The sequence below is a fragment of the Podarcis bocagei genome (assembly GCF_964188305.1).
Source record: "Podarcis bocagei genome assembly, chromosome: 13".
Classification (NCBI taxonomy): domain Eukaryota; kingdom Metazoa; phylum Chordata; class Lepidosauria; order Squamata; family Lacertidae; genus Podarcis; species Podarcis bocagei.
In genome coordinates this window covers 45,102,593-45,129,884 of record NC_138138.1, presented here as the reverse complement: position 1 = coordinate 45,129,884, position 27,292 = coordinate 45,102,593, and the positions used below count along the sequence as shown (strand labels likewise).

At 40.8% G+C, this 27,292-nt stretch overlaps 2 protein-coding genes across 2 annotated transcripts; one reads left to right on the top strand and one right to left on the bottom strand.

Moving 5' to 3' along the window:
- Nucleotides 1-1,119: 1,119 nt before the first annotated feature.
- Nucleotides 1,120-14,046, bottom strand: LOC308570736 (vomeronasal type-2 receptor 26-like; the record flags this gene model as incomplete). Its single annotated transcript, XM_081165652.1, has 5 exons — nucleotides 1,120-2,021; nucleotides 2,503-2,629; nucleotides 11,337-11,670; nucleotides 12,010-12,200; nucleotides 13,756-14,046. 5 exons carry the CDS (start codon nucleotides 14,044-14,046, stop codon nucleotides 1,120-1,122), a joined length of 1,845 nt encoding a protein of 614 aa, XP_081021778.1.
- Nucleotides 14,047-20,894: 6,848 nt separating this feature from the next.
- LOC308570735 (vomeronasal type-2 receptor 26-like) lies at nucleotides 20,895-26,722 on the top strand (the record flags this gene model as incomplete). The annotated part of the gene is made up of 5 exons (XM_081165651.1): nucleotides 20,895-21,182; nucleotides 21,410-22,261; nucleotides 23,276-23,503; nucleotides 24,497-24,623; nucleotides 25,414-26,722. The coding sequence occupies 5 exons, from the start codon at nucleotides 20,895-20,897 to the stop codon at nucleotides 26,343-26,345; spliced, it is 2,427 nt and encodes an 808-aa protein (XP_081021777.1). The 3' UTR covers nucleotides 26,346-26,722.
- Between the last annotated feature and the right edge of the window lie 570 nt (nucleotides 26,723-27,292).

Here is a 27,292-nt window from a genome sequence, read left to right as displayed (position 1 = left end):
TTTTACTAGATCCCCACTGTTTTCATTTTTCTATTATTACTTTGCCCACATTGCCTCCCATGTTAGAACAAATATTGAGCCCAATGCTTTTCCAAAGGAAAAACCTTTCCATTTGGTTGAAGGGTGTTCTCAGAGACAAGCATCCCTGAGTGGTCATTGCTCAGTAATATTCCTTCTTCCTCTTGCATTTTCCATGATCACTCAGCCAGCTGTGGCATACTAAAGTAACTCACCCAGATTACAGATGACAGAGCTTTTTGTTAAGCATGGCAATGAAATTCTGGTCTTAGATATACTGTATGCTGCAGGTCATGCACTCTCTAAACCAGCCAAGTATATGTGATCAGGCAGTACGTGACCTAAATAGTTTTGAACAACTTCTTGAAAGATCTCAGACACTGGGTAAAGGTATTATTTCTCAAATATAAAATATTCTCACACAGTGGTCTTCTCCTCCTCTCATCACACTATGATTAAAGTTGGGAAACGTTTGGTTGAGAAACTAGATGAAGAACTTTGGGATCGAATTGGAAGGCTAGGGAGGGTTCACAGCATTGGGGAAAGGTTGAGCGGAATGCAGAATTCACACATGCACACTCTCATCCACTTCACAACAAGAAGGCAAGTTAAATGTTGAGCCTACTGAAAGGACAAAGAAATTGTCCTGCAAACAAGGCACAAAGAAAGTCCAGCAAATATCACAAAAAATCAAAACTGTATCATAAACCTCAGTTCCAATAAACATATAACATGATAATGGTCCCCAGTTGAATATGATAATAAACAAGATAATTGTGTCAATTCTTTATTCATCTATTTTGTTCTGTGTTGTTCCATTCACGCACAAAAATAAAACATTTTGGGGAACATGTGCAGTCTAATAACCTAGCATTGGATGCCTGGTTCTCTACAGCAACCATATATTTAACAGAAATATATCAAACATTTATAAAGAATAACAATTTCCATGGCATTTACATTTTACTGAGAAGATGAAACTTCAAAATATGACATGATGACTATCAAAGGAACGGGATAATAACCAACATGATTGTAAATATCTGATTGCTTTATCAAAGCTGATTTAAGATGGATAAGGGCTATATAATATCAGATATGTCAATCCTTTCTTCTTTTTAGTTGCTCCTTGCAGTTCAGTTGAGGTCTCAACACAATAATGTAGAATTTTGGGGAAAATATGCAGCCTAGGACACCAGCACTGGAGGCTAAGATGGAGAAGATCTCCACAGCCACCATATATTTTCCTCTTGTGCTCAGATAAGTGGGGACAAAGGACAGCCACACACTGCAAAAAACCAGCATGCTGAAGGTGATGAACTTGGCTTCATTAAAACTGTCAGGTAACTTCCTGGCTAGGAAGGCCACTGTGAAGCTGACAACAGCCAACAAGGCCAAAACCCCCAAGACACTATAGAACATGGTGACTGACCCTTCATTACATTCCAGAACAATTTCTTTAGACACAGAGTGCATATCCAAATCTGGGAATGGGGGAGACGTTGCCAGCCATACACAACAAAGGGTGGCCTGAGTCAGGGAGCAGGAAAGAACAATGGAGGTGGCCTGCTGTTTCCCCACCCATTTCCTCATCCTGGAACCTGGTTTGGTGACTCTGAAAGCAAGGACCACAATGATTGTCTTGGCCAACACACAAGAAACTGCCACTGAAAAGATGATGCCAAATGCTGTTTGCCGAAGGAGACACGTCACTTTCTCAGGTTGACCGATAAATAGCAAAGCACAAAGGAAGGAGAACAAGAGGGAGGTGAGGAGAGTGTAGGAGAGGTTCCGGTTGTTGGCTTTGACTATGGGAGTGTCTCGGTGCTTAATGAAGACCCAAAGCACCAAAGCTGTGATGAAAGAAAGGGAAAGAGCAAGAACTGCCAAAGCGATCCCCAAAGGTTCTACATAAGACAAGAAACTGATGTCCTTTGGCATGCATGAATCCCGTTCCATGTTTGGGTATTGATCTTGTGGGCACTGAAGGCATTCATCCATGTCTGAAAAAGAAAATTCAAGGTTCTATGTGTTGCAGCACAATTTGTTTTCTACTAAAATAATAAATATTAAAATAACAAAATAATAAATATGAGTTGAAACTTATTTTTGTATTTCCCTTGGCCTTTTCTATGGTAACTGAGCATGCTGAGCCCTCTTTGTGCCTTTTCCTTAAGATGGAGAGGCTGTTATAACTTTAACTTTCCCTCCAAAATTGTAACTCTGCAATCTTCAGATTTTCTCTGAACAAACACTATAACTTCTTCTGAAAGAGTGGTGGGTTTTTTTTTCCTTCTTGGTGTAGATAATGACCACCTCTCAGTGACTTAGGACTGCAATGGTTAGGTATATCATGCTGTATCTTCATATCAAGAACCGCATCCTTCACTGAATTCCGAACAATTTTCTCCACGCAAGGGAAATGGATTTCTGAATACCTGAGTGACACTTCATTTGAAAGGCTCTGTGCATGATGTCTCTTACCCATCTGGTTGGAAAACCTCCCTTCAGGACATTGAATGCAGTCATAGCAGCAAAATGGCTCCCCTTCCTTCTTTGCTTTATGGTAACCCAATGGGCATTTATCATTACAAACAGAACAGGGCTGCACCTGTCCACAAATGAAAGAAGAGAAGGTTTTCTGTTTTGCAAGCTTGTAAAAAGAACATTACATTCTGGAAACTTGAAGAACTGTCTCATACAGTGCCCCCATATGGGAAAGAAGACAGAATCTTTAAGACCAGAATCTCCCTGTCATGCTTAGGGGAAGAACTCTTTGGATAGTCAGATTGGCCAAGTTATTTTAGTAAGTTACAGATGGCTAAATGATCATGGAAAAGGCAAGTAAAAGATTGGTGGAAAATGGCCACTCAGGATGTTTGGCTCGACTTCCGGTTTGGATCGCCTGCAGTATGGGTGCGCGGAGAAGTTGCTGAACAACTTCTCCAAACTGCACAGGGGATTTTGAGGGGGTAGCGCAAAGGCACTGTGTCCCCCGAAACCTCAAGGGGGGCCCCCTTGAGGGAACCGCAGCCAGCAGCGTCGGAGCTTTCTCTTTTGAGCTTTCTCAATTTTGGGATGACTCAGGAGTGACGGATCGAGAGACGCACCATGGTAAGCCCTGCGAACCCCCGTGCAGTAATGCCTCGAGCCCCCGTTGTTAACGGCGACAAATCTCCGTAAATTTAAGAGCAACCGTCTCTGGGGCTGTTCAACAAATGTTAGAGTGGAAAATTTGAAAATAAAGCCCAAGACGTGTTGGATGCAAGTAAAATAAACTAAGGAGCCCGACCTGTATTTCGGAGCTAAGATGGCGCTGGGACGCTAATCGGGAGAGCGAAAGAAAGAAATTCTTACTCACCCGCAGTAGAAAGGAAGAAGGGAAAGTCCCCACTGGAAGTTTCACGGGGCAAAAGTATCCAAAAAAGAAAGTATTAATTCCGAAAGAAGACCTCAGAAACTTTGTATCGAACAGACTGTTGCTAAGGGTGGGACTGGAGAGAGACTTAAAAAGAGCGCTGAGAAGAACAAACGGAGGCGACATCCAGAGAGAGAGACGGAGAAGGCAGGAGGGGGTGAGGAGGAAAAAAAAGTATAGCTTAAAACACCGAAGAATCGAGCTCTAGCCCCCCCCCCAATATCTCCAATAGCACAGCCACTCAGATAGCGGTGTTAAAACACTCTCGGACCTCCGTTTCCCCCCTTTGTTTGCTCTCTCTTTTTTTCTTATTCTCCGGATTTTCCGACTCTTGCCGGTTTTTGCTTTTACAACTTGCCAGCGGCGGGAGGAGAACTTCGCGTGATTTTGTGCACGTACGCCAGTCTCTACCCCCAATGAGTTGCAACTAAGGTGGAAATCTGAAACCCGACAGGACTTTGTTACTTAGACTTTGGTGCTTGACTGGACTCTAACGGACACAACCATAGTGTCGGATTTAATTGAAACTACAACCACGAAGCCGCGGCCCCCCCCAGCCCAGGTCAGCCTGAGGAACGTTCTATTTCCTTTTTTTTCTCCCCTTTTCCTATCTCGTGTAGGGGCAGTAGAAGCCCCGCCTGTCACTCTACCCCTGTCTGAAAATAGGAGGGGGACACAGCCACCCCCTTTTCTCTTTGTTGACTATTCAAACCCGGCAGAAAGACCTAGGAACTTATAGGATCCTCAGTCCTGCTCTATCACCTGCTCCCCTTACCCCCCCCCACACATTCGCCCTTCTTGCCCCCGCTCCTTCTCCTTGGTTTGTGGTCTTGGCTGCGCATACCGAAACATCACCCTGGCCACAGTCTGAATATTGGTTAGCCAAAAAAGTCTGAACGTCGGATTAGGCCAAGCAAGTGGCTGAAGTCAGATTAAAAGAAGAACTCCTAAATTTTCCTCCATTGTTTTTGGACTTTCTGCGCTTCTTCTTTTACCTTTTTTACCCTCCAGTCCCTGCACCCCTCCTCCTGCGCCTCCCCCCTCCCTCTCCCCTCCCTTTCCCTTTTTCCCCTTTTTATTGAACTTAACAACAGTGTTTTGATCTGCCCAAAGAGCAGTCCAGTGGGGCCTGTTTCTATAACTACAGAAATTATTCAGATTGTGCGCCCCCTAGGGGAGAGCAGTGAGAAACATAAGCTTGTTTACACTTAAGGATTGGGGAGAAGGGACGGATCAGGAGGATGGCGGGAAGAGATGGGAAAAAAGCGGTGGGAACACCAATAGAGAGGAAAACCTCAAGGCAAGAGGAAATAAGGGACCTAGATGCTTTATGGCTGAAAATAAAAGAGGAACTCAGACAGAATGAAACCCGTATGGAAAAAAAGCTAGGAGAGATGCAGGATTCCTTTGATAAAAAAATGGAGGAGGTGGTAGGGGAATTATCAAACAAAATTAAAGACTTAACAGTACGAACAAAGTCCTTAGAGGACTCAAATAAAAAAACACAGAGAGAGACGAAAGATCAGAGAAGAGAAGTAGAAAAAATCAAAGAGAATTTTGAAGAACTAAATAAAAGTCAAGACCAAGTATTAGATAATTTAGCTATGATGGAAATGAAACAGAAGCAGCTAAATCTGAAATTTAGAGGAATAGGGGAAGTAAGGGATGAAGATATAAAAGAAAAAATGACAAAAGAGCTGGCGAGGTGGTTAGCAATGAGAGAAGAAGAAGTTGCACAAACCATAGAAAACGCTTTCAGAATAAAAATAAGACCGAAACAAAATAAACAGAAAAAGACCCCAGGAGACTGTTTGGTGATCTTTAGATCAATAGAGATGAGAAATATAATTCTGAGAGAAAGTTATCAGAAGAAACTGACAATTGATGGGAAACCAATTATCATTTTCAAAGAAATACCAATCAGGCTCCTTCGTAAGAGAGAAGGCTACAAACAGATAGTCAGCACTTTGAAAAAGAATGGTATACAGCACAGATGGGAATTCCCTGAAGGGATTTCCTTTTTTTATAAAGGAAAAAGATTCAGGATAACTGAGATTCAAGAAGTCAGTAAATTCCTTCGTAGATATGAGAAAGACCTTGGAGGGTTGGTAGAGAGATTTGGGGGAAGGGGTGGAGAGAGGGAGGGAGAAGGGGGAATGGGATTGGGAGGGAGGCTGGAAGAGGAGGGAGGACCGGGGGAGGGGGGGGAGGAGGAGGATGAGGAAGAGACGAAGGAGGAAGAGATAGGTGAGGAACAGGAGGGAGTAGAGAATCAAAATACCCGAATTTAAATCAGTCAAAACTCCAAACCTAATCTGACAAACTACTGACTTTTTGATAGATAAAAGCGACAATGAATCTTAAAATTCTAACATGGAATGTAAACGGAGTGAATTAAAAAACAAAAAGGAATAAAATTACAAATGTGCTGAAGAAGAAAAAATTGGACGTAATTTGTATACAAGAGACCCATGTAGCCAAAAAACACAAACACGTATTAGTAAATAAGAAATTGGGTACAGAATTCATAAATTCCGGGAGAGAAAAAAAAGGGGGAGTGGTAACATATGTTGATCAAAAGTGGGAACCCAAACTGATCTACAAGGACGAAGAAGGAAGGATACTGGGGGTTCAAATAAGCTTTCAGGGAGAGAAGATTAATGTGGTAAACATCTATGCCCCAAACTCAAATAGGTCAGAGTTTTATAAAAAATTGGAACAAGTTCTACTAGAACTAGGAAATAACAAGATGATATTACTGGGAGATTTCAATGCAGTGCCGACATTAGAAATGGATAGACAAACAGAAAAGAGAAAACGAAAACAAGGAAAATTACCGAAATCATTTCTCGATCTGGAAGAGAATTTGGACTTAACGGATGTATGGAGACACAAACACCCAACAGAAAAACAGTTTACCTTTTTCTCAGAAGTACATAAAAGCTGGGGAAGAATAGACCAAATTTGGGCCTCAAGAGAAATTACTCTAAGAATCGTCAAATGCGAAATCCAACCGAGAACTCTCTCTGACCATAATTCAATAACCTTGGAACTTAAAGGAGAACCACAAGGAGGCTTTAGATGGAGATTAAACGAATACCTATTAGACAACGAGGAGGTTACCGAAAAAGCCAAGGCTACGTTAAAAGAGTATTTAGAGATGAATCTTAACATGGGAACAAACATAGAAATAGTTTGGGACGCTAGTAAGGCGGTTTTAAGAGGATTTTTCATCCAGCAGAATAACCACAAGAAAAAATTAAGGCAGCAAAAAACAGACGAAATACTCAAACAGCTAAGGGAGCACGAGAAAAAATTAACAGAACACCCAAAAGACGAACAAAGTATACAAACAATAAAAATACTACAAAGACAATATTCAATGTTAACGAGCCAAGAAATAGAGTGGAAAATTAAGTCAATGAGGCAGAGATATTTTGAATCCGCGAATAAAACGGGGAAATTCCTAGCCTGGCAACTGAGAAAAAGACAGAAACAGAACGTCATAAATAAAATAATGGTAGAAAAAGAATTAATAGTAGATCCAAAAAAAATACAAAAAGATTTCCTTAAATTCTATGAGGAGTTATATAAAAAAGGAAAAGAGGACCCAGCACAAATAGAAAAATATTTAGAGAGCTGTATAGGGAAGACTGTCACAGAAGAAGAAAGAACCCAACTAAACAGACCGATAAGCATAGAAGAAATTGAAACTGCGATAAAAAAAATGAAATCAGGAAAGGCGCCAGGCCCAGATGGCTTATCAGCCAAATATTACAAAGTCCTGGGAGATCAACTGAAACAGGTATTGTGTGAAACCATGAACAACATTCTGGGAGGAGGGAAAATACCTGAGTCGTGGAGGGAAGCTTACATAACACTTATTCCTAAACCGGATACAGACAAACAGAACATGAAGAACTACAGGCCAATATCGTTATTAAATAATGACTATAAAATATATGCTGATATTATGGCGAACAGATTGAAAAGATGCCTAACAAATTTAATTCACAAAGATCAAGTGGGCTTCCTCCCAAACAGATTCCTGAAAGATAATGTGAGGCACGTTATAAACATAATTGAATATCTGGAGATTAACAACAATATACCGGCGTCTTTGATCTTTATAGATGCAGAAAAGGCGTTCGACAACGTCTCCTGGCGGTTTCTATTAAAATCTATAGAAAAGGCAGGGATCGAGGGTGAATTTCTGAAAGGAATACAGGCAATATACTCAAACCAGCATGCCAAACTGGTAATAAATAATAGTATCACGGAGAGATTCAAAATAGAAAAAGGAACAAGGCAGGGTCGCCCTCTTTCTCCACTTCTGTTCATTTTAGTTTTAGAAGTCCTGGCAAACAAAATAAGGTCAAAGTCAGAGATAAAAGGGATTAAAATAGGATTTAAAGAGTATAAGCTAAAAGCGTACGCGGACGATTTGATGTTATCCCTAGAAGAGCCACAAGAAAGCATGGGTAAAGCATTGGAGATACTGGAGGAGTACGGCAAATTTTCGGGCTTCAAGCTGAACAAAATTAAAACAAAAATGCTGACGAAGAACCTGAGAAATGATGCGAAAGAAAGATTAGAATCCCAATATGGAATTAAAGTAGCAAAAAAAATAAAATATTTAGGAATTTGGCTTACACCTAAAAATATAAATTTAATCGAAGACAACTATACATCAACATGGAACAAAGTGAAAAAAGATCTGGATGTTTGGAACAGGGTGAATCTCTCGTGGTTGGGCAGGATGGAAGCAATAAAAATGAACATACTCCCTAAGATGTTCCTATTTCAAAATATACCAGTTATCAGAGGACTCAAACTATTCAAGGATTGGCAGAAAACTCTTTCAAGATTCATATGGCAGGGAAGAAGGCCAAGGATTAGATTCAAATTACTTACAGACCGAAAGGAGAGAGGAGGATTGGCAGTTCCAAATTTAAAATTATACCATGAAGCGGCCTGCCTTTGTTGGGTCAAAGACTGGATAACTCTAGAGAACACGGACTTACTAGACCTAGAAGGGGCGGACAACAGGTTCAGCTGGCATGCCTACCTCTGGTCAAATAAAGAAAAAGTACATAAAAGGTTCTCGAGTCATATTATCAGAGGCCCCCTGTATGAAATCTGGGGAAAAAATAAGAAACTGCTAGAACAGAGAACACCTTGGTGGCTATCCCCAACAGACATTTTATCAATCAAAAAAGTAAATCTGGAAGAGCGAAAACTGACATATGAAGATCTACTGGTAAGATCCCAAGATAGCTGGAGGCTAAGACCATATGAAGAATTAAAGGAGAGGCTGTCAGGCTGGCTACAGTACCATCAGATAAATGCAAAATGGACAGAGGATAAGAAAATTGGAATGAACGAGAAGAAGTCTAAATTTCAGATTGAAATAATTGAAAGTAAATCCAAAATACTATCTAAGATGTACAACATACTATTGGAATGGGAAATGAAAGACGAAGAAATTAAGGAAGTTATGGGCAAGTGGGCAAGGGATCTGGGGCATAATATAGATTATGAAAAATGGTTAAAACTGTGGAATGAGGGAATAAAATTCACGGCAAGCGCTGCAATTAGAGAAAACCTAGAAAAAATGATACACAGATGGTACTTAACACCAGAAAAATTAGGTAGAATGTATAAAACTGCAAATAAGACCTGTTGGAAATGTAAAACAAAAGAAGGCAATTTTATACATATGTGGTGGACATGCGAGGAAATAAAAAAAATTTGGGATCAGATATATATAGAGTTAAAAAAGATACTTAGATATACATTTCCCCAAAACCCAGAGGCCTTCTTACTAGGGATGGTCGGGAAAGAAATTCAAGAAAAAGATAAAATTTTATTCCAATATTCAACAGCAGCGGCCAGAATTTTAATCGCTCAAAATTGGAAAAGCACAAACCTCCCAACGGTGAAGGAGTGGCAGTTAAAACTATACGACTTTATTGAATTGGCAAGAATGACACAAAGAATTAGAAATCAAAAAAATACAAAGTTAAAAGAAGATTGGAATAAATTCATGGTTTATTTTGAAAGTAATTTTAAAAACTTACCAACTACAGCGGGTTTGTTATAAAACTCCCGATGTATAAACTAGAAACAAACACCAGCGGTAAAAATGAAATTGTTAAAAGTAAAACCCGAAATCAGTAGGGAAGGAAGTCGATGTTTTATGTTTTATGATGTAACTTTTTTGTCCCTTTTGTTTAGTGTTTTTTGCCTTTTTTGTCTTTCTTCTTTTTCCTTTTTCCTTTTTTTCCTTTTTTTTTCTTAGCACTAAAGTGCTGTGCTGATGAGTGTATTTGTCTCTTTTTGCGTGTATGCTTCTATTTTTCTTCTTTTTTTTCTTTTCTTTATGTACAAAAGAAATTCAATAAAAAGTATTTAAAAATAAAAAAAGGATGTTTGGCTCTGAGGAAAAGCAGCACAACCCCAACATCTTCAAGTGCATCATTTATTTGACCATTCCTCTCTGTAGATTTATATGTCTTTAATTGCCTCAAGGTTAGGATCTGATGGTGAAAATGTTTATAAAAGGTAAAGGGACCCCTGACCATTAGGTCCAGTCGTGACCGACTCTGGGGTTGCGGCGCTCATCTTGCTTTATTGGCTGAGGGATCCGGCGTACAGCTTCCGGGTCATGTGGCCAGCATGACTAAGCCACCTCTGGCGAACCACAGCAGCGCACGGAAACGCCATTTACCTTCCCACTGGAGCGGTTCCTATTTATCTACTTGCACTTTGACATGTTTTCGAACTGCTAGGTTGTCAGGAGCAGGGACTGAGCAATGGGAGCTCACCCCATCACGGGGATTCGAACCGCCGACCTTCTGATCGGCAAGTCCTAGGCTCTGTGGTTTAACCCACAGTGCCACCCACGTCACTTAATTGACACAGCATATTCAAACATTCTTCCATACCTACACTAAAGCTGTGGGTGAACCCAGAACTGAGCAATGTCAATAGGTGAACTGTGAATCATTCTGGAAGTAATAGATATGCAACAAAAATAAATGGACCTCACCTGGTTAAAGCTTCTGGGCCACACAATGGCTTCTTCCCAAATGCTAAACGTTTCTTCTTGGGGAGCCATGGAGTCTATCTTTCCAACTTTGACTCTCTGAAAGGACTGATTTGGAAATGTGACCCAGTTTATAATATCAAATCCAGCCTCTATCTCCCCATTTTCATTAAAGGAAACCTTTTCCCCAGCACTATTATTAAATATGATCCTCTTAAGAAAGAGATTAAGCTAAAGAAAAGCAGGGTAAAGAAAATAAAACAAAGGCAATTCGTTAGGATATGCCAAAGGCTGGCAATAATTTCCACTTGATTATAGAACTTTTGCAAAGCTTTATGCTGAGTAATCATGGATATAGAGTAGAAGATGTGCATATACCACCTTGATAGTAATTAATAAAGCAATCCTAACCCTGGCAGGGCAGCAGCAGAATATTACAGGGAGGAATAGCCACCACTGCTTCCACAGATGTATCATTCACACCTGCTGTGGTGGAAGGCAGGGACAGCAAAAAAAATACTCCCTGCTCATCATCATGTATTTTTGGAATTTTCACATAGTATTCAATTCTTTTTGTACTCATCTGAATCTTGTGAGACCTGGAGCTTCTACAAATTCATCGAGGAAACATAAAAAGCTATTGCTTCAATTCAAGGCACATATAGACATTCTTCAGAAATGAATACATCATGCCTCTGAAAACCAGGCACTGGAGAAGAACAGTGGGAGAAGACTATTGCCAGAATGTCCTGTTTGAAGGCTTCCCCAAGCTGTCTGGTTGTCTGCTATAGGAAGCCCTTGGACTGAGCCAGCCGGATCCTTCCTTTGTTCTTAGTGTATTCAGGACATTACCTTCCATAACTCTTGATTCTGAAGTTTTACTCCTTCATCCACTGTCACTCTGCCTTTGTATCTAGATGAATGCATGGCCTGCAGTGCATGTGCTACTGCAAAGGCAGCTGTGTAGACACAGTAGCTGTGGCCAGTCATGCTCATTTCAAAAACAGAGGCCGGCAGAGTCTCCAACTTCTCTTCTCCACTGCAGATGCCTTCATCCTGTAGATCTACCATAGAGGTGGGGAACTGACACCCAAATGCCTGCTCCCAGAAAACCCTAAGGAAGCCATCTTCTTTCTCTGAAGTAGGGTTTCTTAACATAAGAAATTTCTGAAATCCTAACACCTCACTGGAGTGGACAGCAAAGGATATAGCACCATGTAGGAAGTCTATGTCCCAATCTCTTTGAGAAGGAAAGGAAGTGAACTCCATCTGGGCTGTCATAATCCAAACTTTACCATTTCTCTTTGTTGCGAGGAGCTCATATTTTAAAACCATAGAGAATGAGACTAACTTCAGGATAATCATTGTCTCAATTTCACCTTGAATGACGACTGCATTCGCACTGCTCCTCATAATAATTTCATGCATTTCAAATAACTCGATCAATGAACTAGTAATAAAACTGAAAAAAAACATTTTGGGGATTCTATATATGAAATCAAAGCAGATGCCTCTCTGGGCTAACCTGGGGATCATATTCTGTAAGAACTTTTCTCCATTGTGATCATTTATAGAAATTACTCCAATCCATATCCACTTGAAATACAGCAGTATCTGGAGAATTGCCTTATATTGAAGCTCCAAATTTGGGAACATCTGGTTACAGAAAGCAGGTTGGATTGTCTTTTCTATCACTGCAGGGGAGCCATATATGATCTAATGGAAATTTACAAAATTATGTGTGGAGAAAAAGATCAATCCTGTATTATTATTATTATTATTATTATTATTATTATTATTATTATTATTATTTTGGGGGGAGACCAATCCTGTATGATTTTTTTGTGGGCTGCAAGATCATAATACAGTGGTACCTCAGGTTAAGAACTTAATTCGTTCCGGAGGTCCGTTCTTAACCTGAAATTGTTCTTAACCTGAAGCACCACTTTAGCTAATGGGGCCTCCCGCTGCCGCCATGCCTCCGAAGCACAATTTCTGTTCTCATCCTGAAGCAAAGTTCTTAACCCAAGGTACTACTTCTGGGTTAGCGGAGTCTGTAACCTGAAGTGTCTGTAACCTGAAGTGTCTGTAACCCAAGGTACCACTGTACAAAGATTCTGAAGAAAAGGTGGGCTCTGAACCCCACTACAGGGAAATCACAGGCAGCTCAAATACATCATTACTGGGGCTTCCTATTTCATCTCTGTGAATGAATTGATGGTACTACTCATTCTTCCGCCATTACTCAATCTGGAAAGACCATGGGATCTGAAAGAACTGGAAGGAGGAGGAGGAGGAAAACAGGGAGGAGGAGGACTTGTGGACCCCCTCAATGTCGCATGTTGGAAGTCAGTCTCTTCTAAGCAATGTAAACCTCTGAGTCCAGAGACATCAAACCTTTGCATTAAAACTCCACCTCAGCAAAATGTGTTTCCTTATATCTCATCAATCTTAATATCCTTATACACTTAGCAGCTCTTTTGGTTGATTATAGGTTATAAGTAATAAAATGTTACACACACACACACACACACACACACACACACATATATATATATTGCAATTAATTAATCCTGCAATCCATAGAAATCATAAGATTTATTTCATATACATAGGAAAGGCAGAGCATAATCTTTCACCTATTATTGGCTTTATCCACTTCAGGTTAGGGTAGTCCCTTTAACAGGTAACACAAGTTAATTGATCATTTGGAGTTTGGTAACCCTTTTAACTATATGTCAAGATTTATTCCATAAAGTTGCAAGATAGATCTCATTTTCAGTAATATATTTTATTTGCCTGAACTCATCCAAGGTCACACCTTGAAATGTTAAAGGTTTTGGCAATCAAATGCCATGCATATTTTCTGTGGAATCTTATGCACAAGCATATAGCATTTTGAATTAGGTAGTGAATAGCTGACCAGAGTGGCTAGGGAAACCCAGCCAGATGGGTGGGGTATAAATAATAAATTGTTATTGTTATTATTGTTGTTCCAATTGCTGGGAATGACAGGTGCGGACAGTGATGTTGCGCTAATGTCCTGCTTGTAGACTTCCCAAAGACATTTGGTTGGCTTCTTTGAGAACAGAATGCAGGGCTAGATAGGTTGCTGGCTTAATCCAATAGGGCTTTTCTTATATTCTTATTTATGGAAGTATCACATAAAAAAACACACATTGCAAATAAATTGTTTCAAATGAAAACCTTTACAAGTAAATGGATGAGCAGATGCTTTGTTAACCTCTCTGACTGCATTTATACATCTTACCTGTGGAATCTTATAGACGCTTGGGATATCTCCCAGGTGGAGACAGACTTCAGAGACAGGTCCCCCAACAACTGCTCCTGGATTATTCTGACGATCACATCTGTAGTTGGGGGTTAATTTGCCCAGTGTAGAGAAGAGTTCCAGTGAGGCATGATAGGTCCACCTTGCATCAAAATTGCTATTATAGATATGGAAACCCAGGGTGACATTTGGTAAAATCTGGGGATTTTCATTGATCTCCTTGACAGCAAATATCAAGGCCAGGATATGTTGGTAGATGTGGGTTATCATCCTGTAATTAGAGTTACTTGCACTGTGAGCATGGATTTGCCACACAATATGACATATGTTTCTCTTAAATTCCATGCATTATTCCTGAATATAGTATAATGGTTCTGATCGAGGTAAGCATGATACAAATAATAATATTTTTTTATTATTAAGCTGCCCATATGATGGGTTGCCCCAGTCACTCTGGGCTCCACCCAACAAAATATTAAAATCACAATAAAACATCAATTCAAAACTTCTCTTAACAGATGCCTTCTAAAAGTCAAATAATTGTTTTTCTGTCTGGCATCTGATGGGAAGGCATTCCACAGGGTGGGTGCCACGACTGATAATATTTCAATCATGAAATATTGTTGCACCCAGATGTGCTTTTCTCATCTGTGCTTCCCAGCACAATGCTGACACAGCATTCAGAGCACCTCTGAAATTGTCCAAATCTCAATTTCTTTCCAGATTTTGAAGGTCTTTAAGTACATAGGATGATATTCAGTATTAGTCATACTCCAAGTAAACCCACTGAAATATCTGAACGAATTACGGTAATCCAGTTCCCTTGATTTCAATGGGTTTACTCTGAATATGACTTAGGCTGACTATCACCTTTAGTGTTGTTCTTCAAAATGGGATCAAATATAAATAAAATCAAATGTAATGAGATATAACTTAAGAACGTAGGAAGCGGCCTTTTAGCTCAGCAATGTCTACACTGGCTGGTCGTGGATCTCTGACATTTTCTCTGCCCTGCCTCAAGGTGTCAGGGATTGAAAAAGTGACCTACTATGGACAATGAAGATGCTCTATGTTGGAGTGACGGCTGCTTCCACTTATCAATACTTTCTCAGAAAATATGACCAGATTAAAGAAACAGTTTCTTTCTTACAGTCAGAACATTCTTAAATACTTAATGCAGCTATGAATAAAACCGTATGATCATCACAGTGCTGATGGGTAATTTGGCATAGCTAGGAAAGATATATCACATTGAAAAGAAACTTTTTTTAACTTTTTTTAAAAAAACGAACACCTTACCCAGATACTTCAGATATGTCGTTAGAAGGCCTTTCTATGAAATATGTTGTACTGGCATGTCTAAATATTTGAGCTATAATGCTGGCAATGATGAAGTCTCCAGGTTGGTAAAACTTGTGAAAACTAGGAAGAGAGTTGCTGACACTAGATTTCATGTCAGATATCTTATATGCCACTAGAGGCAAAAGGACTGCAAATGGCAGTAGCTTCTGTAATATGATTCCTTCTCTACACCCATTCTGTCGCCTCCACATTATACCTTAATGGGTTCTCTGCTGGGTCTGACAGCCTGATTTGAATGGCCACAAATACAATGACTGTGCTATCTAAAATGTCCAAGATCAGATTTACAAAGCCATCACACAGAATTCGATTGGGGATAGTTATGGACTCCTTATGTCTTGCAGTTTTAGTCATGGTTACTTCAGCTGCCTTGGGACCTGGAGAAAAAGTAGCATATAATTATGATTAATTAGGTAATTATAATGGGGAAATAATCACCTATTCTGAGTTACATTTTTGTGAGACGTTGCAGAAGAAACCATGGTCCAGCTCACTTAGGGTTGCCGTATTTCAAAAAGTAAAAACCATGAAAATCGATTTGCCTGATATCCAGGACAAAATGCCACCTTTCAGAAATTCCCCCTGGACATAAATTCCGCCTTTGAAATCCTTGCAGTGTCCGGGAAAATCCAGACGTATGGCAGCCCTAAGCTCACTGGGAAGACAAGATTCTACTCACTGACCTAAAAAATAAAGTCCTTTGGTATAATGAGATATTCAGATGAAAAGAGTACCACAAAAACTGTCTGCATTTGTCTTAAAAGTTGGCATTTTATTCATTTATATTATATTTATATTATATTCATTTTATTCATTTATATTATTGCTTTTTAAAAAAATAAATAAAAAGGGACACATAGGCACAGACACAGAACAAATGGGTTGAAACAAAAAGTTTTCATGTCCTGAGGCCACAGATTCCAAGCTGAAGGTAGCTTTTGGGTCGACCAATCAAGAAGGAGTGGGGAGTTAGAAGTTAGACTCTTATGGTTAATCTGTCAGAATTGGAAAGCCCATAAATAGCACTTAACTGTCAGATATGTCTTAGACAGGAATTAGCAGAGGGCCTGGAAAGGGTTAGTTAGGGCAGGGCAACCTAGATTCTGAAAGTCCCTAGAAGGGGCTGGGATTGTGTTCCTGGCTTAATAGAACAGAATAGCCATTCTTGATGAATTAGTTGATTCCTGAACAAGTTAAAGTGGGGTTTTAAAGTAATGTTCTTAACCATCTCTGTATAGAGTTTTGACTGAAATAAAGTGTAGTGCCTTATAAGAATAACAATTAAGCTATAATCCTCATCAAGTGTATATAAAGAAAATTATAAAGGGACTCATCATTACTTTGATCCTCTGGTTGAGGCAGGGTGAGCCTACTACCCAGAAGCCAAGGTGAAGTGAACACCTCAGGTGGCAGGATCCACAGGGGTTGCAGAATCAGCCTCCAAGGAATGCATCACCTGCTGTTGCCGCCAGGGTGGGAGCAATGGCTGTGGCACCTCATTGGAAGCCCCATGCGAATGCAGCCTCTACACCATTTTGGTGAAGAGGTAACACGGCTTGTCTCCTCCCACCCCTAGGTGTATATTGGAAAACACTACCACATGCAGATAAATGTCAGCCTTCTTAAGGGTTACTGACAGGACGTGCCTGTATTTTAAAGCACCCAAATTGATTCAGGTTTTCTCATTCCCATCATTACCGCATTTACACCCCACATTTCCTGCAATGAGCTCAAGGTGGCATTCCTTGTTCTCCCCTTCCCCATTTTATCCTTACATAGAGTTGCCATACGTCCGGGAAAACCCGGACATGTCCTCTCTTTGGGGGCCAACATGCCCATCTGGGGGGATTTTTCCCTTTTAAAGGAAATGTCCAGGTTTTCCCCAGAAGTCCCTGAGAAATTTTATTTCCCACCGCTTTTAAGGCACAGATTGATGATGATGCAGTAGTGTCATAGATGAGACTTACAAATGTATATATGTTCAACTTCCTCCGGATGAAAATAGACTGACCCATAGATCACAAAAAAACAATTGTGGAATATGTCTATTGCCTGTTTAAAGTGTAATTTGATAGGTTCAAACTGGTGGGTATTGTGCTGCACATTCAGAGAAGTGAAAAGTTCAATATATAATTCTGCTCCTGTCTTACACATTAATCCAATCACTTTTAGGAATCTGTAAAAATTTAATTTAATTCTTTATTTCACACTATCTACCATGCCCTCTTACCAGATCATTCTTTGGTCCCTGATTATACGCCATCCTCTTTACATCATTTTTTAAGTGGGAGGGGCTGTGAAACCTTCGCTATACACCAAAAGTTAGCTAAATGTTCACCAAAAGATAGCTAAAACGATGTTAGCTGTATGAATAGCAACAATTCAAACGAAGTTGATTCCAAGGTTTTTATTTCTGTTTTAGCTTCTTTGCCTCCTTCCCCATGAAGGAATACCAAAGAAATGGCAGAATATTTTGAATTTGTTTGTATTTCACGGGAAGAAGCTTAGATTACCTATAAAATGAAACTATATAAAATCAGTTGGTCTCTGTCTTATGGGGCTTGAAACAACTGAGTTTCATTATATCGGGAGCTAATGAAAACCTGGATCGACCTGGAAGAGAAGATTATAAACCACTGATCCTCTGTAATAGTCCCTTCACAGAGCTACAATTCCCAGAGTGGTATAACAATCAATCTCTCTTCCTATGGAACTCTGAGAACTTTAGCTCTGTGAGGGGAGAGAGGGGTCTCCTAACATCCTAATAACAGCAGTTTTCAAAAAATAAATAAATGGGATGGGGAGCAATGACTATTTAAATTAGTATGCTGCTGCTTTAAATGCATAGTACAAATGGTCCTCATAATGGTATGTTTAAATACAGCCTCACTGTTCAAGCCATACCTGGTTTTATGCTACAAAGTACGTATATATGGGCTTTTTTATTAAGTCTTTTTTCCAGCCAGAACTCACTGGAACTCAGTTCCGGCACCTCTCAGGTGGGAGCCATTGCCATTCTAGGAGAACAAGGGAGGCCTTCATGTTGAGTTCCGACACCTCTTTTTCTAGAAAAATAGCACTGCTACTGAGTAATTATCAAATTCACCATGATTACTTCATCTTCTTCTCTGCGTCCCAGGGGAATTCCATTAGCCACAGCAAAAACAAAGGCCCAAGACTGATGGGTGCTATTAAAATCCCCTGTAGCATCCAAAGCAGGTGCTTAAGACAGGCAGGGGGTGGTCACTTTGACTGCTGATACTCTGCAGTGTATAGTCTTGGCTGTCAATAAGTCAAAAGAGTGACCATTCAGTGCTGGTCAGGGAACATGAGAATAAGTGCTAAGACAGATGGGTGTTCAAGATGGTATGTTTCATGCTGTTGGTATTGCTGCTGCTTCCTCGGGCTGTGTGGAATCTAACTGTAGCTCAATGTGGTATCAGTGACCCTCTTCCAGTAAATTACAAGTATTATCAGTCAGGAGACCTCATCATTGCTGGCATCATATCTCAAATCTACACATTTTCCAGCCCTATAACTTTTGAAAAACATCCCTCTCATGAACTCCTTGATGAAATTGTGTAAGGAATTGATTTCTTGATCATATCATTTTCCAGACGGTCTAGCTGTGTTAGTCTGTTGCAGCAAAAAAAGAGAGAAAAGGCGGCGAGGGGGGGGGGACGACGACTCTTATTATAGCATAAGCTTTCATGGGTTAGAGTTTATTTATGATGAAATGCACTTAAGCACAAAAACATTTATGCCGTAATACATTTGTTAGTTTTAGGTTTTAACCATTTTCTGCCCAGGTAAGATTCTTAGAATAAACTCGGAGTAAAATTACTGGGATGCCATCGCTCTCTACATCTCAATGTGCATTGGTGGTAGTAGGTGGTGGTGGTGTTATTGTGTAGTTCCGGTGCTTACGGTATATTCCAAAGCATCTTCCTCCAACTCTCATTCATTTTTAAGAGTGTTGATTAGGATGAATGATGCCTACATTTCAGTCGCTTTCTTAAGACAGACGTGGCTAAGCTATAGTCCTCTAGATGTTGCTGAACCTCAATTCCCATCTGAGGCAGGCCATGGTGGCCAACGGTCAGAGATGTTGGGAGTTGCAGTGCAGGAGCATCTGGAGGATGCTAGCCACCCCGGCACAGGCTGCTGTCACTAAGGCCCAGCCCGTGTGACGCGCTGGCTCTCAGGGGAAGGCAGAGGGCAGGAAGAAAGGGGAAGAGGAGCAGAGTGCAGGGCCGTCTTAACTGTTGGCACTAGGGGTACACGGCACCCGGGCGTTGGGTTCTTATGGGTGCCAGGCCTAGAGTCCGGGGCCAAGCGTAGGAGTCCGCTGACAGACAGGCGGAGCAGGGCCCATCGGAGTGCTGTGGGCTCTGATGTTGAGGGCAGCTCTTCCTCAGACTCCAACGTTCGCTGCCGAACTCGTGCCGAGCCGCCCGCAGCAGAAGAGCCCACGGTGCTCCAACGGGCTCTGCTCCACTCGGCTGTCAGCTCTCGCCGCAGCTGCATGGCGGCTAACGGTTTCTGCACCATGCCCGGAGCAGTGTGTAATGTTGAGGGCACTGCGCAACGCATCCTGTTGCATGCACCAAACTGCGGGTTCTTTGCTGGCTTTTCCACTGTTGGCATGCTCCGACAACGGAAAACCTAGCAAAGGAACCCACAACTTGGCGCAAGCAACAGAATGCGTTGTGCAGCACCCACAACGTTACATGGCACTACTGTGCGCACAGCCAAAACAGCCGCCATGCAGTGGGGGGGGGGGAGGCAGCGGGTGGACAGGGCGGCAACTGTGCCACCCGACATCCCCCCCCCGGAACCCACAGCCACCTTCATACGCCCCTGTGCGTGGGGCGCTGGCACCCTCTCTGGCTGGTGTCATGAGTCCCTGCATCCCCCAATCGTTCTAAAGGTAAACAACTATTTCCTAAAAAAAAAGATTACAACTCCCTAAAAAAAGGTTGAGAACTCTGGGCAACCTAAGGGCGCCAGGTGGATCTTTGTACCTTGGCACCGCAGATGCTTAAGACGGCCCTGGCAGAGTGCTAGGAGTATTTATTTTTTCAAAGAAAAGAAAACCTCAAAACCCCAGTGATTGCCCCTTTCTAAAATTTCTTCATTGGGGTGTCTTTTTTCTTTTTATAAATCTACCAAAGAATGAAATGAAATGAAATCAAGATGGAGGGGTTTTCTCAGGACAGTGGAGAGGGTGTGTGCTGTGTCCCATTTGTGTGGTGGTGGTGCCACTTGCTTCTCCTGATAGAAAATACTCTGCGGGGGGGGAGAAATGGGGGGGTCAAGGAGGGTTAGTTGGGGGAGTGAGATATGTCCCCATTTTCATCTGAGGAATGTTGGTATGCACCTTTATTCCAATGTGTGAAAGACCACACAGCTCCCTCACCTGAAGATCTTGTTCACATCTCCCTTTCAGTTCTCTCCCCAAATCACTATGACTTAGATTACCTGCCCATCAAAGATCCATTTTCTAAGATATGCAAATTCCTCCAATCAATTTTGTCGCCCCACCCTGTGAGAGCAGATCAGTGTAACAGGCATTACTAGAATAATATTAGCAGAAGAGACGTGCAGATCCATAAATGAAAGCGGATATCACTACAGATTTGAAGCAGGGCGAATGTGTATGTGTGGATTCAAAATAGATTGGGGTAAAATTCAGGGATGCATATATTCTGAAGCAGAGATGCTCTGACACAGCATGAAAATCTGATTGCAGATATATGACTCAGACCTACCAGCACATCCTGTCCTTCATATTTGCTGTAAATGAGATCAATGAAAATCTCTGGATCTTATCCAACCTCACCCTGGGCTTCCACATCTATAACAGCCATTTCACTGCAAGAGAGACCAGTCGGGCCTCAATGGAACTTCTCTCCACAAGGGGCAGATTCATCCCAAACTACAAGTGTGATGTGCATGATAATGCAGTAGCTTTCATTGTGGGTCCTAATTCAAATGTGTGTCTCTTCGTGGCAATGACTCTATATATCTACAAGATTTCGCAGGTAATGTGTATCCATGGAACATAGGATTGAAACAAACCAGTTATACTACCCTTTCTTTCTCCTCTGATAAAATTTTGCTCTTCATATTTTATATTTTTGAATGAAAAGGATGGCATCAGACTTTCCATGTCTAGGAAATGTCATTATAGAGGGTGAAGAGTAAACAGGATTTTCGAAATAACTCTTAACATTTCATATCTCTGGATTTTATTTTATTTTTCATATAGTTTGGATATGGCTCTGCTCCAATAATAAATGACCAAACCCAAGAAGCGTTCTTCCAGAGGATGTTTCCTGCCGAAGAGCATCAGGCTGCAGGAATCCTCCAGCTGCTGCTGTTTTTCAGGTGGACATGGATTGGGGTGGTTTTTATCAATGGCGACAATGGAGAGAGGTTTGTACAGACTGTGCTTCCTGAATTTTCCAAGAGAGGTATTTGCTTCGACTTTATCCAAAATTTGCCAACACTGTATTTTATCACTGGCTCGAACGATATGGTGACCGAGTGGGTCAATACATACAAGGTTATTGTTTCTAGCATTGCCAACGTCGTGGTATTACATGGCGAAATAAATACTGTGATATTTCTGAGAATGTTTCCCCGGCTTTCAGAACTGGAGGACATAACAATGAATGCAAAAGTTTGGATCATGACGGCACAGATGGAATTTACATCCGTTTCCTTTCAAAGAGATTGGGAAATAGACATTATACATGGTGCTCTATCCATCGCAGTTCATTCAAAGGAGATTGTGGGATTCCAGAAATTTATTCAGGGGAGAAATCCTACCACAGAGAAAGAAGATGCTTTTCTTAGGGTCTTTTGGGAAACAGCTTTTGACTGTTCTCTCCCTAAAACTGATACAGAAAGAGACGATAGAGACACCTGCAGTGGGGAAGAACAGCTGGAGACTCTTCCTGCATCTGTCTTTGAAATGAGCCTGACTGGCCACAGCTACAGTGTGTACAATGCAGTCTTTGCTGTAGCACATGCATTGGAGGCAATGCATCCCTCTAGATACAAAGGCAGAGTGACAGTGGATGGAGGAGTAAAACTTCAGAATCAAGAGTTATGGAAGGTAATGTCCTGAATACACTAAGAACAAAGGAAGGATCCTGCTAGTTCAGTCCAAGAGCTTCCTATAGCAGACAACCAGACAGCTTGGGGAAGCCTTCAAACAGGACATTCTGGCAATAGTCTTCTCCCCCTGTTCTTCCCCATGATGCATTTCTTTCTGGAGAATGTCTATATCTGATTTGAATGTTAGCAATAGCTTTCCTGTTTCCCCCATGAATTTGCGCATGCTTTGCAATCCATGCACTCATTCATGTTCAAACACGGAACTATGGTGCTAGGAAGAGGTCAGCAGTTTCTAAATCAAGAGCCATGGCAGGTAAATGCCAAGATCCAGCAGCCCCAGAGAGAGGCCACAAAGGGCTGGGGCTCAAATGACTTCCCTCATAAAAACAAAAACTTTAATTGCTTTCACTTTAAAAACCATTTTAGACCCCATCCCTAAGAAGCATCATACTGGGCCTTCTAGGGGTTACCCTATATTTGTCTTATTTGGAACGAGGTCCTTGGAGTCTTGTTGGCATTTTCTGATGTTGGCATTTATTTACAATCCCGCAAACAACCTTGTGTTGCCCTTGCCTCTTGGATCTCTTTCTCCTTGGACTCAGCTCTACAGCTGCAAATAAAACGTTGTGTGTTTTAAGTGCAATATGCAATGTGACACTAAATGGCCATGGTGAGCCTTAGGAAAATTCAATCTATTTTTTTTAAAAAAAACGCTTTAAAAAAAAAGCATTTTCAGAACAGCTTTTAATATGTGTGTCAATTCCACCCTTGTGTTTATCTGACTTGTGTATGTTATTGATGGCAATAGATTGGTTGCAAAAGTTATGAGGGCATAGGAAATTTGCAACACTGTGAGAAGTATGCACATTGCAGGTATAGGATGGTATATAAATAAAATAAATAAAATAAAATAATGGGGCACCAAAAGTAGCTTGTGGAAAATGAAAACCTTTTAGTCTATTTGAAGCATCTTATATATCCATATTATTTGCCTTTTGTTGTTTCAATTTAGCTTCAGCGCTACCTTAGGAGAGTCTCATTTAACAACAGTGCTGGAGAAAAGGTTTCCTTTAATCATAATGGGGATATCACTGCTGGATTTGATATTATCAATTGGGTGACATTTCCAAACCGCTCCTTTCTCCGAGCTAAAGTTGGAAGGATAGATCCCTTAGCTCCTGAAGACAAAATCCTGAGCATTTCTGTGGAAGATATTGTATGGCCAACTGCATTTAAACAGGTATTGTAATTGTAAGAACCTTCCAGCTATCTCTGTACGGTGTGCTTGTTTCATACAAAGTATTGTGCCTTATCAGAGTAGACATTAAGCTACAGCCCTCATCAAGTGTACATAAATAAAATTCTAATTTTGATCCCAAAAGTGCCTCATTCTTACTTTGACCCACTGAGCAGGGGATGTGGCCGAAGGTTCTCCTTTCACATAAGTGCAATACTTTACTGCTGGTTATAAAAAATAATCACCAAATACAGATCATAAGAGACCTCTCAGGTGTTGCTGATAGAGGGAATCCAACCTTTAAGACCACCCAAAAATCTGGTCAAATTATCTTGCTCCTATCTTTATTGCTGGGGATTGTCATACAACTCCCTTCTCCCTCCCAAAATCTGAATGTATAATAATAATAATAATAATAATAATAATAATAATAATAATAATAATTTATTTCTACCCCGCCCATCTGGCTGGGTTTCCCCAGCCATTCTGGGAGGATTTCAGCAAATTATTGAAATACAATAATTCATCAAATATTAAAAGCTTGCCTAAAGAGGACTGCCTTCAGATGTCTTCTAACAGTGGTACCTCAGGTTACAGACGCTTTCAGGTTATAGACGCTTCAGGTTACAGACTCCGCTAACCCAGAAATAGCACCTCGGATTAAGAACTTTGCTTCAGGATGAGAACAGAAATCGCATAGCAGTGGTGTGGCGGCAGCGGAAGGCCCCATTAGCTAAAGTGGTACCTCAGGTTAAGAACAGTTTCAGGTTAAGAACGGACCTCCAGAACGAATTAAGTTCTTAACCAGAGGTACCACTATAGTTGTTTATTTCTTTGACATCTGGTGGGAGGGCGTTCCACAGAGTGGGTGCCACTACTGAGAAAGCCCTCTGCCTGGTTTCCTGTAACTTCGCTTCTCACAGTGAAGGAACCGCCAGAAGGGCCGTGGAGCTGGATCTCAGTGTTTAAACACCCACTAATTTCATTTATGGAAAGGTACAGCCGCTTTCTGTGTGCAATGACGTTTGCCATCCAGGTTACAGCAAGAGCAAGAAGGAAGAAAAACCTTTCTGCTGCTATGATTGTCTTCCATGTCCAGAAGGGAGGATTTCTAACTTAAGAGGTAAATACATTTTATTCATAGCATTTTCCTCAGGTTATAAACTGTTATCAATCACTTGTTCAACACAGATTATAGACAAGAATTTCCTTCATATTTAAATGTTCTAAATTTAGTGCGGGTAGTGATACCCACAGCATTCCTTTGTTGTTCAGCTTCTCAGAAGAAAGGAAAAGAAAAGAAAATTTAAAAGTAAACAGGATTTGAGCATACCAGGACAAGAAGAATACGTAGTTCACAATAACTCTTGCTTTGTGATGTTCGGGGAATGAAAATACCATCAGTGAGGGGATCTGCTATGTGCATACTCACGCAAAAGTAACTGAGATTGTGTAGTGTACACTGGTTTTGAGCTAGGTGTCACCATACAGGGTTTTGTAAATATGCCTGAGCTAAAAGAATTTTCTAACAAATCTTTGAGAGGTCAATGAGTTTTTACTTCACTTTTGGATCCAGTTTTAAGAATAATGTTCTTTTAAATCATTTTATTCATGAAAGAAGAAATGGACGAGGCCTCCACAACTTCCAATTCTTCATCCAACAATAAAAACTAAACATGGAATTTTATTTAGTATTCAGTGAGCTAAAGTTTCTGAATTATTTTTTTTCATTCAGGGAAAGAAAAACTGTTGGATAATTTTATCTCACTAAAGAATATATAACAAAATCTACTCTGCTCCTTTTCCCTACCCAGAAATAGCACAGAAAAATTCACTCAGCTGTATTGAATTCAGTAATGTACTGTATGCAGAAGTACATCCATGTATAAAACAAAATCTGTTTCCTTTTTTAGATGCAGAATACTGCATTCAATGTACAGAAGATCATTATGCAAACAAAGAACAAGATTTGTGTGTTCCAAAGAAGATCAGCTTCTTGTCATACAAAGAGCCGTTGGGGGTAATCTTAGCTAATTTCTCTCTTTCCTTTTGTTTTATCACAGCTTTGGTGCATGGGATATTCATTAAGCACAAGGAAACTCCCATAGTCAAAGCCAACAACCGGAACATCACCTACACTCTCCTCATCTCCCTCTTGCTCTCCTTTGTTTCTGCTTTCTTGTTTATTGGCCAGCCGCATAAAGTTATGTGTCTCTTTCAACAAGCTGCTTTTATCATGATATTCTCTGTGGCAGTTTCTTGTATTTTGGCCAAAACGACAACAGTCATTTTAGCTTTCATGGCTACCAAGCCAGGGTCCAGTATGAGAAGATGGATGGGGAAAAGACTGGATATTTCTGTTGTGGTTTCCTGCTCCCTAGTTCAAGCTATTCTTTGTACTCTATGGCTGGCAATCTCTCCCCCTTTCCCTGATTTAGATGCACATACAATGGCTGAAGAGATTGTTCTGGAATGTAATGAAGGATCGGCCATCATGTTTTACTCTGTCCTGGGCTATATGGGCTTCCTGGCCAGTATCAGCTTCACTGTGGCCTTCTTAGCCAGAAAGTTGCCTGACAGTTTCAACGAAGCCAAGTTCATCACCTTCAGCATGGTGGTGTTTTGCAGTGTGTGGCTGGCATTTGTCCCAACCTACCTGAGCACAAAAGGGAAATACATGGTGGCTGTGGAGATCTTCTCCATCTTGGCCTCTGGCGCTGGGTTACTGGGCTGCATCTTTGCCCCTAAATGCTATATCATTTTGATTAAGCCTGAGTTGAACAACAGGGGGCAGCTAATGAGAGGAAAGAACAAATCACAAATTGGGAAGTCCCAATCTAGTTAAAGTTGGACTGAATGAGTGCCAACAAACTCAAGCTCATTCCAGATGAGACTGAGGGACCTTTGGTGGGCAGTTCCCTAGACTGTATGGATGGGACGTTTCCTGCTCTTGATGTGGTTACACTCCTTCTGAAGGAGTGAGTAAATAGGTGGGGGCTACTCCTTGATCCTTTGCTCTTGCTTGAGGCACAGGTGGCCTCCGTGGCATGGAGTGCCTTTTATCAGCTTCAGCTGGTGGCCCAGCGCTGCCGCTTTCTGAACAGGGGAAACCTAACTTGTGTTGTCTATGCTGTGGTAACTTCTAGGTTAGATTCCAGCAGTATGTTATACTTGGAGTTGTTTCTGAAGATCCTTTGGAAATTTCAGCTGGTGCAGAATTTGGAGGCCAGATTGCTCATTTTTTATAATGTTTTATGGATTTTTTTAATTGTTATGTTGCATTCTGCATTTTTGTTTCTTATTAAATGTGGCTTATAAATTTGTAAACAAATATAATAAAAAGACCATTAATAAGCTTCGTTTATTCAGCTACCTGAATAAAGCAACCTTCTTTTATTCATACATAGAGGCATACATAAGATTTGCATTGAAACTGTATAAAGTGCCAAGGTGCAAAGTGTTCCTTCTCTCCTGGGCCACTTGTTGTTCAATGTCTCTATAAGCAACTTGGACAAAGGAATTGAGAGGATGCTCATCAAATCTGCAGGTGACACCAAACTGGGAGTTGTAGCTAATGCTGCAGAAGACAGAATCAGGATTCAAAATGATCTTAACAGATGGGAGAACTGGGCGCAAGCTAGCTAACAAAATGAATTTCAATAGGGACAAATGTAAGGTTCTGCACTTAGGCAAGGAGAACCAGATGCACAAATCTAAGACGGGGAACACCTGGCTTGCATGTGAATAGGATCTACGGGTCTTGGTGGACCAAAAGCTTAACATGAATCAAAA